The sequence below is a fragment of the Haemorhous mexicanus genome, chromosome 17 (genome assembly GCF_027477595.1).
Source record: "Haemorhous mexicanus isolate bHaeMex1 chromosome 17, bHaeMex1.pri, whole genome shotgun sequence".
Classification (NCBI taxonomy): Eukaryota; Metazoa; Chordata; class Aves; order Passeriformes; family Fringillidae; genus Haemorhous; species Haemorhous mexicanus.
In genome coordinates this window covers 13666797-13686030 of record NC_082357.1, presented here as the reverse complement: position 1 = coordinate 13686030, position 19234 = coordinate 13666797, and the positions used below count along the sequence as shown (strand labels likewise).

The window sequence follows — 19234 nt, the reverse complement described above, 5'->3', positions numbered from 1 at the left end:
GAGAAAAGGGGCACAGGAATGTTTCACCAGATGATCACAGCACTCTCAGGAAGGCAAGCTTTATTTTAAAATAAATGACTACACAAAACCCTACTCCAAAGCCCCCCATTTATGCATGATCCAGGTGATCAAGCTGATGCTTTAATTTAATACAGAAATAGCCCATCACAGAAAATGGCTGTAATTGCACTCATAGTCCATTGAGGAGGAGGAGGAGGATGTCCCTCAGAGTTCAAAAAACAAGTTTGGTGGCAAAAGGCTTCACCCAGAGCAGCCTCTGCATCCACAGTGAGTGCACTCAATGATTCTGCCCTGAAAAACAAACAGCAGGAGGGTGTTACAGCCAAGCCACGGCAGAGCAGCAGGCTCAAACCTCCAGGCAGGGAATGGCTCTGGGTGGGAAGGGTTTCCACAGTCTGGTGTTATTTCCCATACTTTTACCAACCCTAAATGAATGCCAAAGCTGACAGTAACTTCAGCACCAGCTGGACACCAATTCTACCAGCAAAGGCAGAGGAAATGACCAGGAAGAGCAGCACTACTCCCTCTGCTGTCCCCGAGCTGGAAGAAGTCAGAACAACTACTGCAGGGCAGGGGAACAAGCTGGAGACTCACCACTTCCAGCTTGCTTTTGGGGACCCTGCAGATGCAGTTGGTGCCAAAGTTGGTGTCCCGAGTCTGGATGCAGCGCAGGCAGCAGAGGTTCTCATAGCCCTGCTTCTTCCACTTGGCAATCAGGTTTTTGTCAGCATAGCCCTCCTTGATGCAGTACTCATAGAGCTCTGGGGGGAGCAGAGAGTCACAAGTTATCAGGAGATACCAGCTGTAGTAACCAGCAGGTAAAGCCAGGCAGCTGCCAAGCCTTCCCTCCATCCTCCTTCCCCAGAAACCTGATCCCAGCAGCTCCCAGTTCAGTTCACAGGTGAACACCTCCCTCACTCCAGTTTGCCCCTGCCCTCCTCACCTCTGCTGATTGCTTTCCTCTTGTAGAAGAGATCAAAGATGTAACGTGTTTTCTGGTGGTGGATCCTGAAGATGGGCCAGAGGGACTCCACTTTCCTCTTCCCTTCATGTGGCTCTGTCTCAGCTGGGAGGGAACACAAACACCAGGTGACCAAGTGCTTCCCTCACTCACTGTGCAGTGAACTGTGCCAAGAACATTCATAACTTTAATACATGGCAGGGATAAAACTGAAATTAATGGGAGAAGACTCAAATGACAGAGACCTGACCTTTAGGATATAAAACCAGTGGTAATGGGATGACATGACCCACACTGGGATCAGGGGTGACTTCACCCCCACAGGAACTACCACACACCCATGAGCTTCATCTCTCAACCAGCTATAACCAAACCCATGTGCTCCATAACCCTAAAACTAGGAACCAGCATGGCCCAGGATCATCCTACAGCACCACTGGAGGCACAGACACAAAAAAGGCCCGCCTGTACTCATGAAGCAGCTCTTGTGAGCTTGCTTTGGGGTCCCATCCCTGAGAATACCCACTCACCTTCTCTCATCTTCTGGTCCAGCTCGTCCAGCGTAGGCTCGATCAGCTCCCAGCCATCCGGGGGAGGCTTCCTGCTCCTCTTCACTTTGGGCATTGCCTCGGGAACGAGAGGGCCAAAGGGCAAGGGGAACTGCCAACACTCCCTCAGAATCACTGGGAAGAACGGAAGGAAAACAGCTGTCAGATATATTTCTCCTCAGGTTTCTCTGCCCCCTTCCCGTTTTTCAGTACAAGGATAAAAATGAGCTTTACGGAGCTTGTGAAAAGCTCTGTAACTGCCGCACGATAAGTCAGTTTTTCTCCTCAGCAAAGCGCAGCAGCCACTCCTTCTCCGAGCTGACAACTCCGGCCAGATCCCGGTGATGCAGAGGCCGCCGGCCCGGCCCCGACAGCCCCACAGCGGAACCCGGGGCTGGCGGGCTGAGGGGAGGCCGCAGGTCCTGGTTCCGATTCCTGTGCTGACCCCGCTCCCTGTCTCTGATCCCGGTTCCTGTCCCTGATCCCTATCCCTGTTCCTGTCCCTGTCTCTCTCCCGGTCTCACCGCCGCTCCCGTCGCGCCGCCGCCGCCGTCACCCGGGGTCCTCTCGCAGCCGCACCGCCCGTGGCCGCGCCCCCTGGGCTGCCCTGCGCGCTGCCTAAGCAAAGCGCTGCCCGCCGCCCGCGCCGCCGCCCCGAGAGAGGCGAGAGCCGCCGGGGGGGAACCGGCCCCGCTCCGCCGCCCGGGCGGGAGCACCGGCAGGGCGGCGCGGGCGGCGGAGCGGCGGCGCTGCGGGCAGCCCAGCGGCGGGGGCCTGCGCTGGGGGCGGTTCCGGTTCCGGTTCCGGGCGCCGCTCGGGCCGGGGGGGCCGCGCCGCCATCGCCGCGATGCCGAAAGGTGGTGGGGTCCGGGCCGGGCCGGGCGTGCTGTGCCCCCGAGGGGAGCGGTGGCGGGGGGGACACGGGGGACAGAGAGGAGGGGGCTGATGGGGTGTGTGCGCCGCCCCGGTCCCGGCGCGGGCAGGGCTCGTGTTCGCCCCCGGCCGTGGAGATGCCGCGGCGGCTCCGTTCTCCCGCTCTCCCGGCCTTGGGGGAGCCTGCGGGGGTCCCTTTCCCCCTCACCGGCGGCGGACGCGGTCCCTGCGCTGCCCCCGCGGCTGTCTTTGGCCTCTGGGGAGGGTCTCGGGTTCCCTTTCCCCATTCTCGGGGGCTCCGGGGGTGCCTCGCCCGCTCCCGGCCCCGAGAGGCGCCGCGTTCCCCCCGCCCTTCCCGGCGCCGGGCCCGTTCCCAGCCCCCCAAAGCGCCGCGGCGGCGGCAGCAGCAGCAGCCCCTGGGGGTGCCCGCGGCACCGGGCTGGGCTCCATGTGCTCCCGCTGGAACGGGAGCCGCGGCCGGTTCCCCCGGCACGGGGCGTGGGGCTCACGGTGCCCCGGGGAGGGGGAACAGCCCTGCCGAGGGTACCGGGGGCTGGCGGCCATCCCGGGAGGGGGGTTCGGGGGCTCCAAAGGCGGCTCTTTGATGTGGCCCGGGCACGCCGCGGTTTGGGTGTTGCGGAGCGGGCAGGGACTTGCTGCTGCTGTGATTCAGGAGCGGGGATGGGGCACGGCCGGGCTGGATCCACCCAGAACCTTCTCCTCATGCACCATCCGCGTAATTGGCGCTTGCGAACCCCGGTCACACACGAAAAAAGCCAGCCGGCATCATTCCTCTTCCCTGCAGTTTGCTCTGCTTTATTTCATCAGCAGTTCCCAGCCTTAAGCACCCAGCTGATTCCTCGCTTAGATTTTATTGAACCGTTTCGTTTTGGGTCCATTTGCACAGTGATGGGAGGTGGGGCTGCAGCTTTCACGTGGTTTTTGGGAAGGCAAAGAACTGTGGTGGGTTATAACCCCATTTTTCTTATTTAAATGCCTGCAACTCAGCATTTCCTGCTCTTCAGTTCATTGTACAGATTTCAGTGTTTGATTCAAACCTTTTGCTTTTTGGAAGAAGAGGGTCTTTTTCCCCCACGTCAGTGGGAGTTGTTGGATTGGTGGCAGAAGAGTGGATTTTGGCACTCACTGTTTAATATAAAAGGGAGGGGTATAAACAAGCTACTAATAAATTTTTACAGGATTTAAAATTAATTTCCTATTTTTTCCCCTAATACTTTGATTTTAAAAAGAAGAGATTCCATCAGTATCATTCCATTCTCTTCCATCTAAATTCCTTAATTAGGCTGTTTAAATCTGAAGACAAATGTGTTGGAATGTGGGCCTGCCTGGGCACCACTGGGCTTTGCTGCAGGTGATTCTACTTGAAAGGTGCTTCACAGAGGTGGAAAAGAAGCATTATCCCTGTTTACAGATGGGGAAACTGAGGCACAGAGCTGGTCAGTGGCAGGTGTTAGACCAGCTCCCCATGTGTGATGTGAGGTTTGATCTCCCTGTGGGAGCAGATCCCCATCCCTGCACTCTGCTGAGCTCCTGTGGGCTTCATTCTTCCATTTGCTTCTTTTTAGGCTTTTAATGTAAAATAATTTCTCTTTAGTTACTTCCCCCCCTTATCAGCAGTGTTTATTTGCAGTAACGAGCAGTTTGTGTTCCTTGGTCCTGAGCCCAGTGTGGAATTCTGGCACAGCTGGGTGAGGAGCCCTGGCCAGGCTAGGAGCACAGTTTGGATATTTGGGGGTTGGTGTGTCACAGATGTCACTGCTGTTCCATTTGGGTGATGTCATGTGCTGGGCAGTGAGGTCCTGTCTCTCCAGGAGCATTCCCATGGCAGATCTCCTTCCAGAGGGTGTCATTGTTCCCACGTGGGATGGCTGGGAGCAGACAAACAGAAAACACCTGTCTGTCTGCCTGCACCAAAGCTTTTGGTTGTGCTTAGGGTTGGAGAGCCCATGAGCTTCCCCAGCTCAAGCCAGGGACAAGAATTTGGTCTCTGAACTTCCCTGTCTTTTGGAAAAATATCTCAGGAGTTTCTGTAAAATTTCACGGTGGGGTTTTGGGACAGAACTAAATCACTGTGAGAGTTTGTCTGTGCTGAGCCAGGAGAATTGGTCAGAAAATATTGGAGAAAAATCTCTAAGGCTCCCAGTGCCTCCCAGTCCAACAGCAGACAGAGAGCAGATCTCCCATGGATCCCACAGAGTGCCAGGGAGGGAGGGATGATCCCTCACCCCTTCCCATCCCTGTAAGGTTCCCATGTCCTTGGCAGGTGAAATGGGGAGGATGAGAGATCCAGTGTTCCCTGCTCCTTCCATGGCACTTCAGGCCTGCTGCAGTGGCAGGGAGCTGCCTTGCCAGAGTTGTTTGCTTTGTGCCAGTCTCCCTCACCCAGGGCTGTGGATTGCCTCTATCCAGCTTGCTTCCCAATTCTTTGGGCTGGAAGAACACAACCAGAGCAGTGGCTTGAGGGGAGCATTAATGGCTTCAGCAGTTCATTAATCAACAGAATTTGGAACTTGGGGCAGTGCCAGCCACGCTGACTCCCCTTCTTGGTTCCTAGAGCTTGTTTTTATTTTTCCTAATAAAGCAGTAAAACTGGAGGCTCCTTTTAGGACTTCTTCAGCTCCCATTGTAATTCCCAAAGCTTTTGTCCAATTAGCTTCCTATTTTTTCCTGGCACAGTGGGAGTGGTTAAGGAGCCAAGCTTGTTGGAATGTTGGTTGTAACCACAGGAACACACTGATTCCTCCTGTGCAGGAAACTGGGATCTGCTGTGGGACTGAGCATCCCTTGCCAGCCTGGGAAGGGAATTGGAGAGGCACAGGCAGGGGAGGGTGATATCAATAATCCCAATTCTCTGTGCATCTCACCTGAAAATCTTGGAGCATTTCACCAAGTTCACTGGGGAGTTTTGTTTAGGGTCTATCAGGGGAGCTATTTTGGTTTGTCCTGTCCACACCTAAAATCCAGAGAGTGCTGCAGGAGGAGCAGACCTTTCTGGAAGTTACCACTAAACCATTTGTTATTATTTTATTGTTTTGTGCAGGTAGAAAAGGAGGCCACAAAGGCCGAGCAAGGCAGTACACAAGTCCTGAGGAGATTGATGCCCAGCTCCAAGCAGAAAAGCAAAAGGCAAGGGTATGTGTTTGCTCCTTTGTGTGTTTTCTCTCCTAATTCCTGCCTTATTCAGCCTGGTTTTCACTGCTCAGGAGCAATGGCAGCTTAGCCAAGTGCTGCAGATCATTCCAGCAGTGATCACAGCATGGATCCCAAATGACTCCAGGGTGACACCCAGTCTGGTTCCTGAGGCCTGGGAGACCACCCAGGGCAGCATTGGAAGGTTAAAGGACAGGGAGCTGATTACACAGCAGCTCTGGAGATCTTTTCTCTCCATATTTTATAATTTCAGTCTCCAGTGTCAGCTCATTTTTTATCCATGTTCTGCAGTTTGGCTTTGGAGAACAAGGGCCACATCTTGACATGTTACTGTGTATTGAAATTATTGTATTTGCCCTCTTTCTATCATAGATTTATGGACCAAACTCCTTTGACTTCTTCCTGGACACAAGATTTTCTTGTTAGCCTCTTCTTTGTAGGAAGACATGAGTTTTCTGGTCTGGGGCCTCTTTTGGTTGTGTTTCTGTGCCCCAGCATTGGACTGTAACAGCTCCCCCCACTTCCATCACAACCTGACTGCTGTCTTGAAAGCCTTGGCTGCATCTTGGGGCTCTTGCTCTCTTTATTCCCAACTTATCACAGCTCTGGTGACACTCTGATATTTTTCTGTGACTTTCTGACAGTGCTGCCTCAGCCCAAATACACAGTTCCAGCTGAGGCCTCACAGCACTGACCACAGGAGGATAATTACACCCCATGTAGGAAATCCTGGTGAATACCTCTGAGATGACTCTCAAGCAGTTCTGAGCCACAGTGTTGAGTCCTTTTTAATGTTTTGCCCAGCTGGAACTCGAGATGATTGTTTGGTTTGCTGCTTAGCCACATATTCCAGCTTCGTGTTGGATTTCTTCTTCCAAACTGTAACTCCTCTTGGTTAGTTTCTGATTCCACCTTCTTGGTTTCATGCCATATTTCCAAATTCTGAAACCACTGATGAGTCTCATCCTGTTTTCCAAAATAATTCCCACTCCTACCAGTGTGATGTCATTCACAAACTGTGTAAGTGTTCTCTGCTTCCATGTTGTTAATAAAAATACTGACTGGGAGTGGAACAGAAAAGCAGGACCCACTTGAAATGTGTGTCTTGTTTCACAGCAAACCAGAGAACTGCTCTTTGAGAAGGATTTATCTTTTGTGATAATCCATATCACATAGTGGTGGTTACATCTAGCACTGATACATTAAGGAAAGCTTTAAAACCTCCTACAATTAACAAAATTACTCCTCCACTTTGCTGGTTGCTTGATGAGAGATGTTGGTAGTGTAACACAAGCTGTTCACACCCATGCTAGTTCTTATGATTCAGAAATTAATTCCCAGGTTCTGACTGGTGGAAGCTGTGCTAAAAAGGCTTTAATTCCTTGGATAATAATGTTCAGGTTGATGGTTGTCAGTTTTCTCCTCTAGGTGTTTTTATTTATCTACAGGAAAAGCTCTAAGCTGCATCCATGGAGTTTCCAGTCTCTGAGGTAGTGTGCACTGGAAACCCAGGTCAGAATTCTTCTGGAGAGCTTTGATTTGGGGAAAGTAAAGTGCCAGTGGTGTCTTTCACAGTCATTTTCCTGTTAGAGAGGGCAGCAGAGTTGTTTGGAGGTGATGCTGTTGCTGAGGAGGAGCCCTGATTCTGTGACAGCCAGACCTCCTTGGTGGCACAAGGCCATGTCAGGAGCTCCAGTGCTCAGAGCTGGCTCATCCCTCTAAAATCTCATTTAAGAGCTGGGTTTGGGGTTTTTGGTGACATACATTTCCTCTGATATTGTAGGAAGAGGAGGAACAAGAAGAAGGAGGTGAAGGAGCAACAGGGGACCCTAAAAAGGAGAAGAAATCTTTAGATTCAGATGAGAGTGATGAAGATGATGAGGATTATCAGGTACTGCATCTCAGGGCACTTAATGCACCTAATACTTGGGCTGGGGGGGAGATGCACACTCTGGATTCTGAGCAGAGCCACCTGGAGTGCATTTTTTATAGAACTACTTTTAGAAATCAAAAAATGCTCACTTGACAGCATTTTGCCCTCAGGATGAGAACTTGTGAACATTTACCAATGAAATACAAAGGCAACAAGATTTTTAAAGAGGCTGAAGGTGCTTTGATTCATAAATGGTTTTACTGGCTTGTAGTAAAATCTTGCCTTGTGCTTTTGGGATGCTTTGCAGTGTGTTTGGGGAGCTCTGGTAGAACCAGAGCTGGGTGGGAGAGCTCCTCAAACTCCCTCTTGTTCTCGGCCCGCAGCAAAAGCGCAAGGGAGTGGAGGGGTTGATAGACATAGAGAACCCCAACCGTGTCATTCAGACAACCAAAAAAGTCACTCAGCTGGACCTGGATGGACCCAAGGAGCTCTCACGACGAGAGAGGTGAGTGTTCCCTGCTCACCCTGGAATTTCACCCTGGAATTTGATGCAGGGAGGTGTTTCCCCTGCTCTGTGTCAGTGTTTCAGGGGTGCCCTTAAAAGGGTGTTGCTGCCTAAAGCAGGCACTGAGCAGCAGCACTCTGGGCTCACTGTGCTTCAAAAGGTGGTTCCTTAGAAACTTCACAGGAGTTGTCTGTCCTCTGGGAGCAGCTGTGGCTATCCTGGAGCCAGGCAGCCTGCCCTGGTGCTCTGAGAGAAAGGCATTTAGGCCATTCCTTTCCTAGGGTTTTATGCCAAAAAGCAGAACAGAAATCCATTAATTAGAGGTCACTTTGGATCCACTTAAACCCTGCTGCAGAAGGTGCTCTAGTGACAGGTAGCAGTTTCCTAGATTCCAGATATTGTGAAATTTTCATCTGGCCAGATTAATTACCTGAAAACCAAAGTTTAATCTTCTAGTTTCATTTAGCAATGGTGAGGTTTGCAAGGGAAGGTTTAATCTTTTTTATTTGGGATAGATTGCTTCAGCAGAAGGACACCTTTGAGGGTAAGGCTGGGAAAAACCTGTCACAGTTCTTGTGATGTGGGGCTAATTCATTTGACCTCCTTGTGTGTCCGTGCCCTTACTTAGCTGAAGGAAGGTAGAAATAATCTCTCACCTCACTCCTGTTCAAACCCTGCAAATAAACAGAACCTGTGCTTAAAAACTGGGGAAGGACCTCCAGTTTTGGGGTCTTTCCTGGTTGGAAAGCCCCACTCTGCCTGTTCCTGTGGGCTTGTCTGGATACTCTGGTGACTGGTGTGTTTTCCTTTGGGCAGAGAGGAAATAGAGAAGCAAAAGGCAAAAGAAAGATACATGAAAATGCACCTAGCTGGGAAAACAGAGCAAGCCAAGGCAGACCTTGCCCGATTAGCCATCATTCGGAAGCAAAGGGAAGAAGCTGCCAGAAAGAAAGAAGAAGAAAGAAAAGGTTAGAAAATAATTAATAATTTTCTCCTTCCTCTCCATGCCATGGCTGCAGTGGCACACATCCCTCATCTGAGCCTGTGTGGTGTTGCTGAGTGTCATCAACTCCCCTCAGCAAAGCCAGGCTCAGCTGTTTCATAAAGTTCTTGCTTTATAAACAAGAACTTGGACACTGGAGCAGGGAAAGAGAGAAGGGGATTGCCCTTGATCTCCATCTTGTCCCCTGCCTCCCAGGCAATGCTGGCTCCAGTTTGGGGGTTTAGCAGGCTCCTTGTGCTGGGTGATTTGTCTGCTCTGCATGTGGGGATCCAAACTGCCCAGGGAGTTCCAGCACTCCTTCCCTTCCTGGCCTTTCCCTGGGAGGTGTGAACCAGCAGTCTGAACACGGCTCCTTGGTGGCTTCCACAGAGAAATTTGGGCATCAGGGTGATTGTGGACACCTGGAGAGAGGCCAGGGATGGAAGGGAACAACAAAAGGAGCTGTGCCTCTTACCTATGAGAAACTGGTGGGAAGGGTGGGATTTTTCCATTACCCAGCTGGCAGGATTCTGATCCTTGGGGCTGCCAGAACTCCCCCAGTCCCTGATGTGCTCCATGAAATGATGAAACTCTGTTGTTCTCCTCCCCAGCAAAAGACGAAGCGGCCATGGCAGGTAAAAGACTGCAGTCACTATCCCTTAACAAGTAAGCACAGGCCATGCAAGAGGAGGAAACACCAGGGAACTGTGCCTGGTCCTGCCAGGAGCTCTGCCTTCCATCGCTGCCACGCAGGGCATCCTGCAGCATTGACCTCACCTCCACCTCCAAGAGACACTGACGATGTGTTTGTCCTCATCCTGGCACAGATTTCCATTTGGGGTTAGGGGCAGCTGCTCTCTGCAGTGCAGAGCTGTGCTGGACAGCAATTCCCTGTAACAGTTTGGAAACACGAATGTTTTTGCTGTTTTTAGGATCAAGAACTCGTAGTCGGTGGGAGGGGGGCAGGGTGGGAGGGAGCTCTGTGGGAGGGGAGGTGCTTCAAGTACTAGATTGCAAGAAAATAGATTGTGGGGTCATTTTGGGGTGGGGCATGGGGTGGGGAACTGACTTGGTATGAAATCCCAAAGGATAATGTATCTGAGGAATCCAGTTGGCAAAGGGCCCATCCAATTTTGCTGCAGGGCGTTGCAGTATAAGCTGGGAGCCTGACTTCATGGACATCTGGAGTGCCGTTCCTTCCTGGATTCATCCCTCCTTTCTTGCAGCCAGTCTCCCCTTTTCCCTCCTCTTCATTTTCTTTTTCTCCTCCTTATTAGGGATAGTGCCAGTTTTTAACCACATCATCCTTTGTTTAAAGGAGAAAAACAAACAACATTTATTGTGTCAGATCCAGATGGAAAAAAAAGAAACAAAAAGAAAAAAAAAAGAAAACAAAAAAAAAAAACTTGATCAAGTTTAAAAACCACCAAGAGAACTTGTATATTTGGCTGATTAAACTGTAAGTTATCAAAACTGCTGTGGCCTTGTGTGTGTGTGTGAAGGGCACAGCTGGGGGGTCCTGGGGAGGCTCAGCTGCACTTGGGGGCTGCTGGTTGTGGTGTGGGGTTTGGCAGCACACACAGCCTGAGGGAAAAAGCTTTTCCTGCTCACTCTGACGGATGTCTTGCACAATCTGTTTACCACGGTGGAGGAAGCAATTACCCTCAGGCCATGTCTGGCCTGGTCCCCTGTCAGAAGGGCAGTCACTGCACTGTCACCTCTCAGCTGTCTCTGGAGGGGAGAAGCTCCAGCCTGCTGTGCCCCCGGGGGTCTGGGAGCCCTGCTGCCAGCCTGGTCAGGGACACCAGTGCTTCCCAGACTTCCCACAGGCTGCACATCCAGCCCCAGGGCTTGGGGCACTGGAAGTCACTGGGAGAGGGGTTGCAGCTGTGGAGATGGCAGGTGACAAATGGAATTTGTTCCATGTCACCCTGGCCATGCCTGGCTGTGGGGACTTGGGCACAAGGGTGTGACACAGGACTGCCCCCAGGACTGTCACCATGAGCTGCTGGCTCAAACCACAGCTCAGACCAAGCCAAGGAAATTCTCTCAGGGAGCTGTGGAAGATGAGCAAGTGCTGGCAGGAGAGGTGCCTGTGCTGTCAGCTCCAGGAGGGAGGAGCTGATGTGGTGGGGACAGCCTGACCTGGGACATTTGGGTGATCCTTGGAGCACAGGGAGGTGGATGGGGCAGGACAGGGGGAGTTTTTGGGCTGATGCTGGGATGGAGCAGAGCAGGAGCCACAGGGGGAGAGGGTTGAGGATTGTGAACACATGGAAAGGGGTGGAAAAATCTTCTCCAAGTAACAGCTTGCACTAACTGAGGGCTGGAGCAGAGCTCAAATGTCATTGTCCCTCTGGCAGGCAGTGCTCCTTTTCCAGGCCATGGGAAGGTGCAGGATTAGCTGGGCAGCCCAAGGTCTCTGAGCTGGCTCCAGGTTTGGGAATTGCCCACCTGACAGGACTTTACCAGGGAACTCAGAGAATGGAAAACCTGTGCTCCCTGGCCACTTCCATCCTCTGCTCTCCATTTTCCCTAACACCAATCTTGATTTGAAATGCTGCTAAAGCAGGAAACAGAAAAGTGACATTCCCCTGATCCCCACAATCCCAATTCCCCCTCAGCACTGGTGGCAGAAAGGATTTGATCACCCATGGTGAGATGTGGCACAGCTCTGCCCTAATCACACCTGTGTTTGCACTGAACTTGTTCTAAAAAAGTACCAAAAAAACCCATTTTGATTAATTCAGGAAAATCCTTTATTTGCTATTTCTCCAAGCAATGTATGACCAGCATTGGGAAGGATGGTAACAAAAATAGTAAGAAAAATTGAGTTGTTTTTTTTTCTGGAAGCAGCCACCAGGGCTGGCTGGCAGCAGGGACAGGCACTGGTGGCATTGTGGCACGGGTGGGGGTGGCAGAGGGCAGCAGGCAGGGGGCAGAGCAGGGGCAGCTGGAAGCTGGGATGCCCTTCCCGGGTGGCTCCTTCATTTGATCTTGAGATCCTTCAGCGCTGACTCCAGGCTCTGAAATGAAACAGGAGGGTGTGCAGCAGCTCGTGGCCTCCCAAAGAAAGTGGAGGTGCCTGGGGAGCTGAAGGGGGGAACTGGGATGGTTCAGTGCTGGTACTCCCAGCCTGAGGGGTCCATGGGGGCTCCTTACCTTGACATCCCAGATGCTCATTCCCCCATCCATCCCCGTGGTACAGAACTGGGAGCACTTGTCCTTCCCACCAGTCAGCACTGAGATCTGGCTGTGGGTGCAAAGAGGGAGCAGGAATCAGTCCCAGGGCTGAGCCCTTAGGGGTGGGAATGGGGCTGGATCCCTTCACCTCCCCCACAGTGCAGGAAAGCATTGGGGGACACTTGGGGATACCCAGGGATGCTCCAAGGATGCTCCAGGACTGTCCCAGCTTTTGGGACCTCTCTATCTCCCCTTCCCAAATGCAAGGATTCTTTGGGGATACCCTGGGAAACTCAGGGATACCCGGGGCTGTCACAGCTCCTGGTGCTGGAGCCTCAGTCTCTCCCTCCCACTTGCAGGGATGCCCAAGGACATTCTGGGGATATCCAAGGATGCTCCAGGGCTGTCCCAGCTCCTGGGCTGGACAGCAGCACACCCAGGAGATGCTCAGGGATCATCAACCCCGAGGTGACCCCAAGCCTGCCCAGTCCCCACCTGATGCTGTTCTTGTGCAGGGTGTCCAGGGTGGCGTTGGCCGTGTCCGAGCTCGCTTTCTTGTCCAGGTTCTGGAAGCGCTCGCGGGCGGTGAGGCCGCGCTGGGAGCTCTGCTTGGGGACGTCCAGCTTCCCCCCGAAGGTCAGGGCACCCTGGCTCTCCTCGTAGGTGAACAGCATCGGGCAGCAGTCGTGGCCCTGGGGAACAAACCTGCCCTGCTCAGCACCCCCCGGTCGGCTCCAGCCATGGCCCCCAGCCCGTGTCCCTGCCCGGACTCACCGCGGCCACCAGGCTGTTCTCGGTGATGAAGGTGACAGCCAGCAGGGGCAGCGTCTCGGTGCACAGGGAGGCAACGCTGCGAGGAGTGAAACACGAGCTGAGCTTCAGCCTCAGTGCTGAGACTGGCACAGCTCATCACATGGGTGGAACCCACAAGAGGAGACACCACCTCCTCCACCCGTGGTGATCTGGGGACGTTCCAGGGGTGTCCCAGGCCCTGGGGCTGAGCCTTCTGTGTCCTACACCCGTGTACAGGGATGCTCAGGGGATAGCCAGGGATGGTCAGAGATACTGCAGGGATGCTCAGAGATGGTCAGAGATGCTCAGAGATACCCAGGGCTGCTCCAGGGCTAACCCAGCTCCTGAGGCTGAACCCCTCTACCTCCCCCAGCCAAGTACAGAGATGTTCAGAGGATACTCATAGATGCCCAGGGATGTTCCAGGGACATTCTAGGGCTACCCCAGCTCCTGAGGCTGAACCCTTCCATCTCCCCCACCCACATGCAGGGGCACTCTGGGATTGCTCTTGCCCCAACCCAACCCAGATACCTCCATCCCCATGTTGGTTTGGGGGTCAAGCCCGGCTGCCACCCCCAGCACAGCCTCCCCCCCAGTCCCCCCGAGCCCCCTCCTGTCCCCAGCTCTGCTTACGCCATCTTCTTGCCCGCGTCGGCGAGGCACAGGGTGCTGTCATGGCTGACCCAGGCCACGCGGGAGCCGCTGGCTGAGAAGCAGATGCTGTGCACCCACCCACAGCTGCTGCTCGACTCGAACATCAGCTCCCCAAAGGGCATCTTGGAGCCCCAGGGCGTGGGGCTGGGCCGCTCCTCCACCTCCTTGATGTAGGCTGAGAAGATCCTGGGAGGAGGAGAGCCTTGCATGTGTCCCTGGATGCAGGACCTGTGCCACCTTCATCCCTGCCCCTGGCCTCAGTTGTGTGACTCAGTTTCCCTGCCAGAGCCTGTGGGGAGTCCTCCTACCTCCCATGGGTGCTGTACCCCTGGGATGGTCCCCAGACCTCCCTGCATCTCCCCTGTGCTCCATTCCCTGCTCCAAACAGCACCTGGGGTGAAGCCTGCCCCCCAACCCACCCTTGGGGATCCCTCTTCATCGGGCCCCCCAGTCACCCAGCCCCTGCCCCTCACCTGCACTTGAAGTCACAGGAGCCAGCAGCCAGGAGGACGTTGTTGGGGTGCCAGTCCAGGCTGAGCACCGTCGAGCGGATGGGCTTCTTGATGTGCTTGCAAACCCACCTGTGTGGAGAGGAGGTGGCAGCAGAGGGGCAGCATCACCATCCCCAGAGCCCCCCTGGGATTTTGGGGAGCTGGCTGATGTTGGTCAGGGCTCCAAGTGCACCAGGAACTGCCCTGGGCCACCGTCCTGCAGGAGCAGCTTGGGCATGGGGAGTCCATCCCTCCATTTCCCCATCTGTCTCTGCCTCCAGCTCCTCCAGTCTCTTATTTCCCAATCCATCCATCCATCCATCCATCCATCCATCCATCCATCCATCCATCCATCCATCCATCCACCCACCCACCCCCTCTTCTCCCCTCAGGACAGGCCCACTCAGAGCCTCACCAGTCGTTCTCCTGCTCGAAGTAGCAGATGGAGATGAGGCGGGAGCCGCTGCCCACGGCGAATTTGTTCTCCCTGGGGGACCACTTGACGCAGCGGGCGGCGCGGTTGATGCGCAGGATCACCAGGGTGGGCTTCCAGACGTTGCCCTTGAGGGTCCACACGTAGGCGTTGCGGTCGGTCCCACACGTCACCAGCCGGTTGCTCTCGGGGGCCCAGTCGATGCCTGGAAGGCAGAGGGGGATGATGGTGTGATGGTGGCCCATGGTGGCCCAAGGAGCCCCAGGAATGGCAATGGTGGCACTCAGGGCTGGGGGGTGTCTGAAGGCGGGATTGTTCTGGGTGGTCTCTGCTGCACAGCTCCTCTTTGTCCCACGCCATCCTTCCCACCTCAAAGCATTCCATGTCAACCCATCCCACCCCATCTCTCTCATCCATCCAACTCATTCCATCCCATCCCTTCCCATGCCTCCCACACCATTCCATTCCATCCCAACCCATCTCTCCTGTATATCCATCACCCATCCATCCCTCATTCCACCCTACCCCATCCCTTCCCTTCCCATCCATCCCACATCACCCCAATCCATCTCACCCCAATTCTCCCATCCATCCCTGTCCCTTCCCGTCCCTCCTTCCCTCCACCTCATCCCTCTCCATCCCATCCCTGGCTGCCTTCAGCTGGACACAACCTGCTCCATTCTCCTCCATCCCTGCACAACCCCCATCCACTGGGTGCCAGTGCCATGAGCAGGGCTGGGAGCAGCTCTGGGACACCATCCGTGTCCCTGTCCCCTCTGCCAGCCAGGACTCACCTGTCACCTGCCCGTTGTGCTCCTTCAGCTCGTGGATTTTGCTCCACTTGGCCCCATCCTTGCGGTAGATGTGAACCTCGTGGTTGTTGGGACACAGGGCGATCTCTGGGGGTGACAGTGGCCAGGACAAAGCCCTCCCCTGGGTCACAGGCTCCACAGGGCCAACCAGCACCCACGCCCCCCCTTCCTGGGCCCCAGGTCCCCACTGAGCCCCAGCTACCTTGGGGGGGGGGGGGGGTGTCCCCCCAGCCCTGCTCCTGCACTGCCCTGATGCTGCAAATTGTCCCTATGGGAAGGGAGAACCCCACAGCCCCCAGCCCAGGGTCATCCCTTCCCTACAGCGTGGTCCCTTGGGGCTGGTGGGCTGAGACAGGACAGGGTGGGAGAGGATGGGATGGAACAGGACGGCTGGGGGTGCACAGCTCCCAAATCCAGCCCCATCCCGCCCCGCCTGCCCGGCGCTCCGGCCGCAGCACAGAAAGCTCTTTTTGTTCTCCCACATCCCCCGGGCCGCGCTCGGGAAATGCCATCGCCCGTGAATCACCCGGCTCCGCTCCGCTCCCTCCCTCCCTGCCGCTGCCTCGGGGCCGGACGCTGCGCTGGCACCCCCGTGCCAGGCTCTGTCCCGCACTGGCACCGGGGGACACCGGGATGTGCTGTCACAGCCCCCAAACCTGCCCGTGGCAGCATCTGCTCCCCCAAACCCAGCCCTGCCCCGGAGCATCGCCCGCCACGGGGACGTTGAGCCAGGACAGCGCCTGGGGATCCCTCGGGAATTTCGGGTGCCCCAGGCGTACTCACGGGTGCGGTCCTTGTTCCAGGCATGGCAGCTGATGGGCTCCAGCAGGAAGCTGTGGTAGGCCATGGCTCACGGGCTGGGGACAGGGAGAGACCCCCAGGCTGTCAGGACATGCTGCTGCAGCCACAGGGATGAGACCCCAGCCCCACAGAATGATCCTTCCCACTGGGATCAGTCCTGTGTTGCAGACCACCATGTCTCTCCTCAGCAGGGGAGAGGGTTTTCCTGAGGATTTCCAGGCTCAGAAACTGTCCATTTCCAGGAACTTCCAAACCCTGCTGTCATCCTGCTCCAGCTGGCTGGAACGTGCAGGGCAGGAGCTGCCTGGGCACACAGGGACCGTGGTGGCAGCAGCCCCATGTGCAGCCCTGGGGTCCCACCACGGGCAGCACCTCCTCTCTCCACCCCAACAGGGTCAGATCCACTCCCTCCTTCCACACCTCTCACTTAGGAAGGGCCAAAGCCCCGCGGAGGCACTTCCATCCCATCAGGGCTCAGCCCTCAGGACTGATCCCTGCTCCTGGCTGGACTCCCACCATTCCTGCTGGTCCCCAGCTGCCATGGGATGGAGCAGTTTACCCCAAAAGCCCCTCCAGGTGTCACGGGAGCAGGAAGGGCTCCGAGGAGCGTCCCAGCCCCTTGGCCATCCGACCCGGGGAGGCAGGGATGGAGGGAAACACCTCGCCAGGGCGTGGCTGGCGACGGGAATTACTCACAGCCTGCTCTCGGCTATTTTGGGAACTCCTTGAACACGTCCCGTTTTCTTTGGCAGCTAAAAACGTTACAGGGGAAGGAAAAAAGTCCCTCCTAGCAAAGCTCCATCCCTGGGCTGGGGAAAAGAAAATCTGAGGAGCTCCATCAGCTACCTTCTTCATGTGGAGAAATTCCAGGGCTGATGCAGGACAGCCCTGCTGTCACACTGCCCCTGGCCCAGGACATGGGATTGGATGAGGAGGCAGCTGCCCTATCCAGCCCCACAGATGCCCTGGGATGCAGCACAGGGTGTCCCAAGAGGGAACAAAGCTGCTGCTGCCACCACGGGCCTCTCCCTGGAGCCTGAGGATGGAGCAGCACCACGAGGGATGGACAAAAGCATCAGCGACAGCACATTGCAAGAGATCAGGAGAGGAAAAATGTGCAAAAAAGGGATTTGGCTGAAATGGGCACGCAGCTCTAAGGGCTCCCTGAAGAGGGATGGGAGGCAGGACACACCGAGGTGGAGGTGCGTTCTGGCTTCGACACTAAGAAAACAGCAATACTACTTCTTTTTCCACGTGGTTTGGAAGCTCAGAGGCATTAACCCTCCTCGCTGGGGTCCCTGCTGCTCCCTTGCTGAGTGCCACCCCGGAGGGACGAGCGCAGCCTTGGCCAGACACGGGAAGGAGCGAGGGCTGCGAGGCCCGGGCCGCTCCCTGCAGCGGGCGGAGTTTTTATTTCCCTCGGCCCCTTCAGAGCCAGGTCCCCGCTGGTGCCTCGCTGGCTGAGTCCTGCCCCGCCCTGGGGTGACCCCCGGGGGCTCGGCAGCCCCTTCCCCAGCTGGGAAGAGCATCAGAGGAGCTGTGGTTACATCCCCCACCGCACCTCCCCCCAACCCAGGGGCTCTTGAGGGAGAAAAATGGGAATTTTCCGAAGGCCAGACAGGGCGGGATTGGGAGCTGGAACAGTTCCGTTATCTCCCCGGCCAGTCCAAGCAGCTCGGAAACATCCTCGGAGGAGATAACCAAACCTTGGCAGAGCCGAGGGCCGGGGGCTCCTCCCAGTCCCGGGAGGAAGCCACACACCAGAGGAGCTGGAGTTTGGGTTTTTCCGAGCCTGGCGGGGTGGCGGGAGGAGGGTTTGCACCCAGTGAGGATCCTGCTGGGAGCTGGGACCCCCTGAAACTCTTCCCGCACACTGTGGTGGACTCCTGCACCACCAAGACCCCAACACCGACCCCCGGAGCCCCTCTGCTTCCTGCGGCAGCTGAAGGTGTCACCCCCCCGCTCCTGCCAGCCAGGCTGGGGACACCCGTCCTCAGTGCTGGGGGGTACCCCACGAGTCAGGTGGCCCTGAGGGGACACCCCCGTCCCCGGCCAAGGAGGGCGGCTCTGACCCTCCTCTTCCTCGCACCGGGCGAAGCGGGAAGCAGCTGATTCCCGAGGAGGAGGGGAGGACACATTGCGGCAGCTCTGTCTCTGCCGGCACCAACCCCGAGGGGACCCCCACAGGAGGACTCTTTCCATCCCCCCCCAGAACTGTCAGACCGCCGGCAAGACAAAAAACCCTCCAACTTGCTGACAAAGCTGGGAAAAAACCCCAAAACATCCGAAACGCAGCGACAGCGATCCTCGCAGGGGGCAAGGGGCTGCCTGCACCCCCCTGACCCCAGCCCGGGGGGAGCCCCCGAGCCGGGTGTGAGCGCCAGGAGCGGTGACAGCCACAGCCCCACGGGACAGCCCCGGCTCCTGGCGGGCGGCAGAGCCCTCCTTACCTTGCCGGGCAGCGCAGGCTGGGCTCGGTTCCTGGACGGCGGGGCTCGTTCATGGACTCTGGGCAGTCGACACGAACGGAGCCCGGAGCGAGCGGCGGGAGCTGTGCCTGCCCCGCCGAGGCAGCCCGACTTCCCTTTTCCTCTCCGAGAAATGCAACCACTTCCTTACGTGGGCGTTGGGGGAGCGGAGCAGCTCTGCGGCCGCCCTGCCCCTGTGCCTGCGGCCAGGCCGCTCCGGCACCGCCGCACGTGGACGGGCCCCGGCCCCGGGATGCTCCCGGCCGCTCGCTGGGACGTGGGCAGCTCGCCCTGGGTGCTCCAGGGAAGGATAGAGCCAGGAGAACAGAAGGGAAGGATCCCCGCCGGCTCCCTCTGGCAGCGGGTGTTGTTCACCCCCGGCCTCTGATGAGTTTTCAGAGGGATGGGGACTCCCCGATGCCGGTGCTGGCCCCCGCCAGGGAACAGCCGTGCCCGGAGCCCACCCGGAGCGAGACACCCGTCAGCATCGCCTCCCACGGCCGGGGAGAGCCGCAGGAGCCCGCGGAGCCGGGATCCGGCCGCCCTCGGCAGCAGCTGCTGCTGGTTCCTGCATCCCACGGAGCCCGGTGGGACTCAGTGCCAGGCTGGCTGCGGTCACCATGCCTGCATCCCCACGCAGCAGACATCCAGCCCTCTGGTTTTATC

The 19234-nt window shown here is 56.3% G+C and overlaps 3 protein-coding genes across 3 annotated transcripts; 1 reads left to right on the top strand and 2 right to left on the bottom strand.

Annotated features, from left to right (window-relative positions):
* Positions 1–43: 43 nt before the first annotated feature.
* On the bottom strand, positions 44–2211 carry BUD31 (BUD31 homolog). The gene is made up of 5 exons (XM_059862010.1): positions 2055–2211; positions 1513–1665; positions 965–1087; positions 616–782; positions 44–312 (listed from the first exon to the last, which is right to left on the bottom strand). The coding sequence occupies exons 2-5, from the start codon at positions 1604–1606 to the stop codon at positions 262–264; spliced, it is 435 nt and encodes a 144-aa protein (XP_059717993.1). The 5' UTR covers positions 1607–1665; positions 2055–2211; the 3' UTR covers positions 44–261.
* A 31-nt stretch (positions 2212–2242) lies between these two features.
* Positions 2243–10407, top strand: PDAP1 (PDGFA associated protein 1). The gene is made up of 6 exons (XM_059862009.1): positions 2243–2387; positions 5465–5556; positions 7358–7465; positions 7831–7952; positions 8769–8920; positions 9546–10407. The coding sequence occupies exons 1-6, from the start codon at positions 2378–2380 to the stop codon at positions 9602–9604; spliced, it is 543 nt and encodes a 180-aa protein (XP_059717992.1). The 5' UTR covers positions 2243–2377; the 3' UTR covers positions 9605–10407.
* A 1262-nt stretch (positions 10408–11669) lies between these two features.
* Positions 11670–18711, bottom strand: ARPC1B (actin related protein 2/3 complex subunit 1B). Its single transcript, XM_059861679.1, has 10 exons — positions 18551–18711; positions 16083–16156; positions 15282–15386; positions 14470–14692; positions 14037–14144; positions 13543–13749; positions 12892–12967; positions 12613–12809; positions 12097–12187; positions 11670–11960 (listed from the first exon to the last, which is right to left on the bottom strand). The coding sequence occupies exons 2-10, from the start codon at positions 16144–16146 to the stop codon at positions 11922–11924; spliced, it is 1110 nt and encodes a 369-aa protein (XP_059717662.1). The 5' UTR covers positions 16147–16156; positions 18551–18711; the 3' UTR covers positions 11670–11921.
* Positions 18712–19234: the final 523 nt, after the last annotated feature.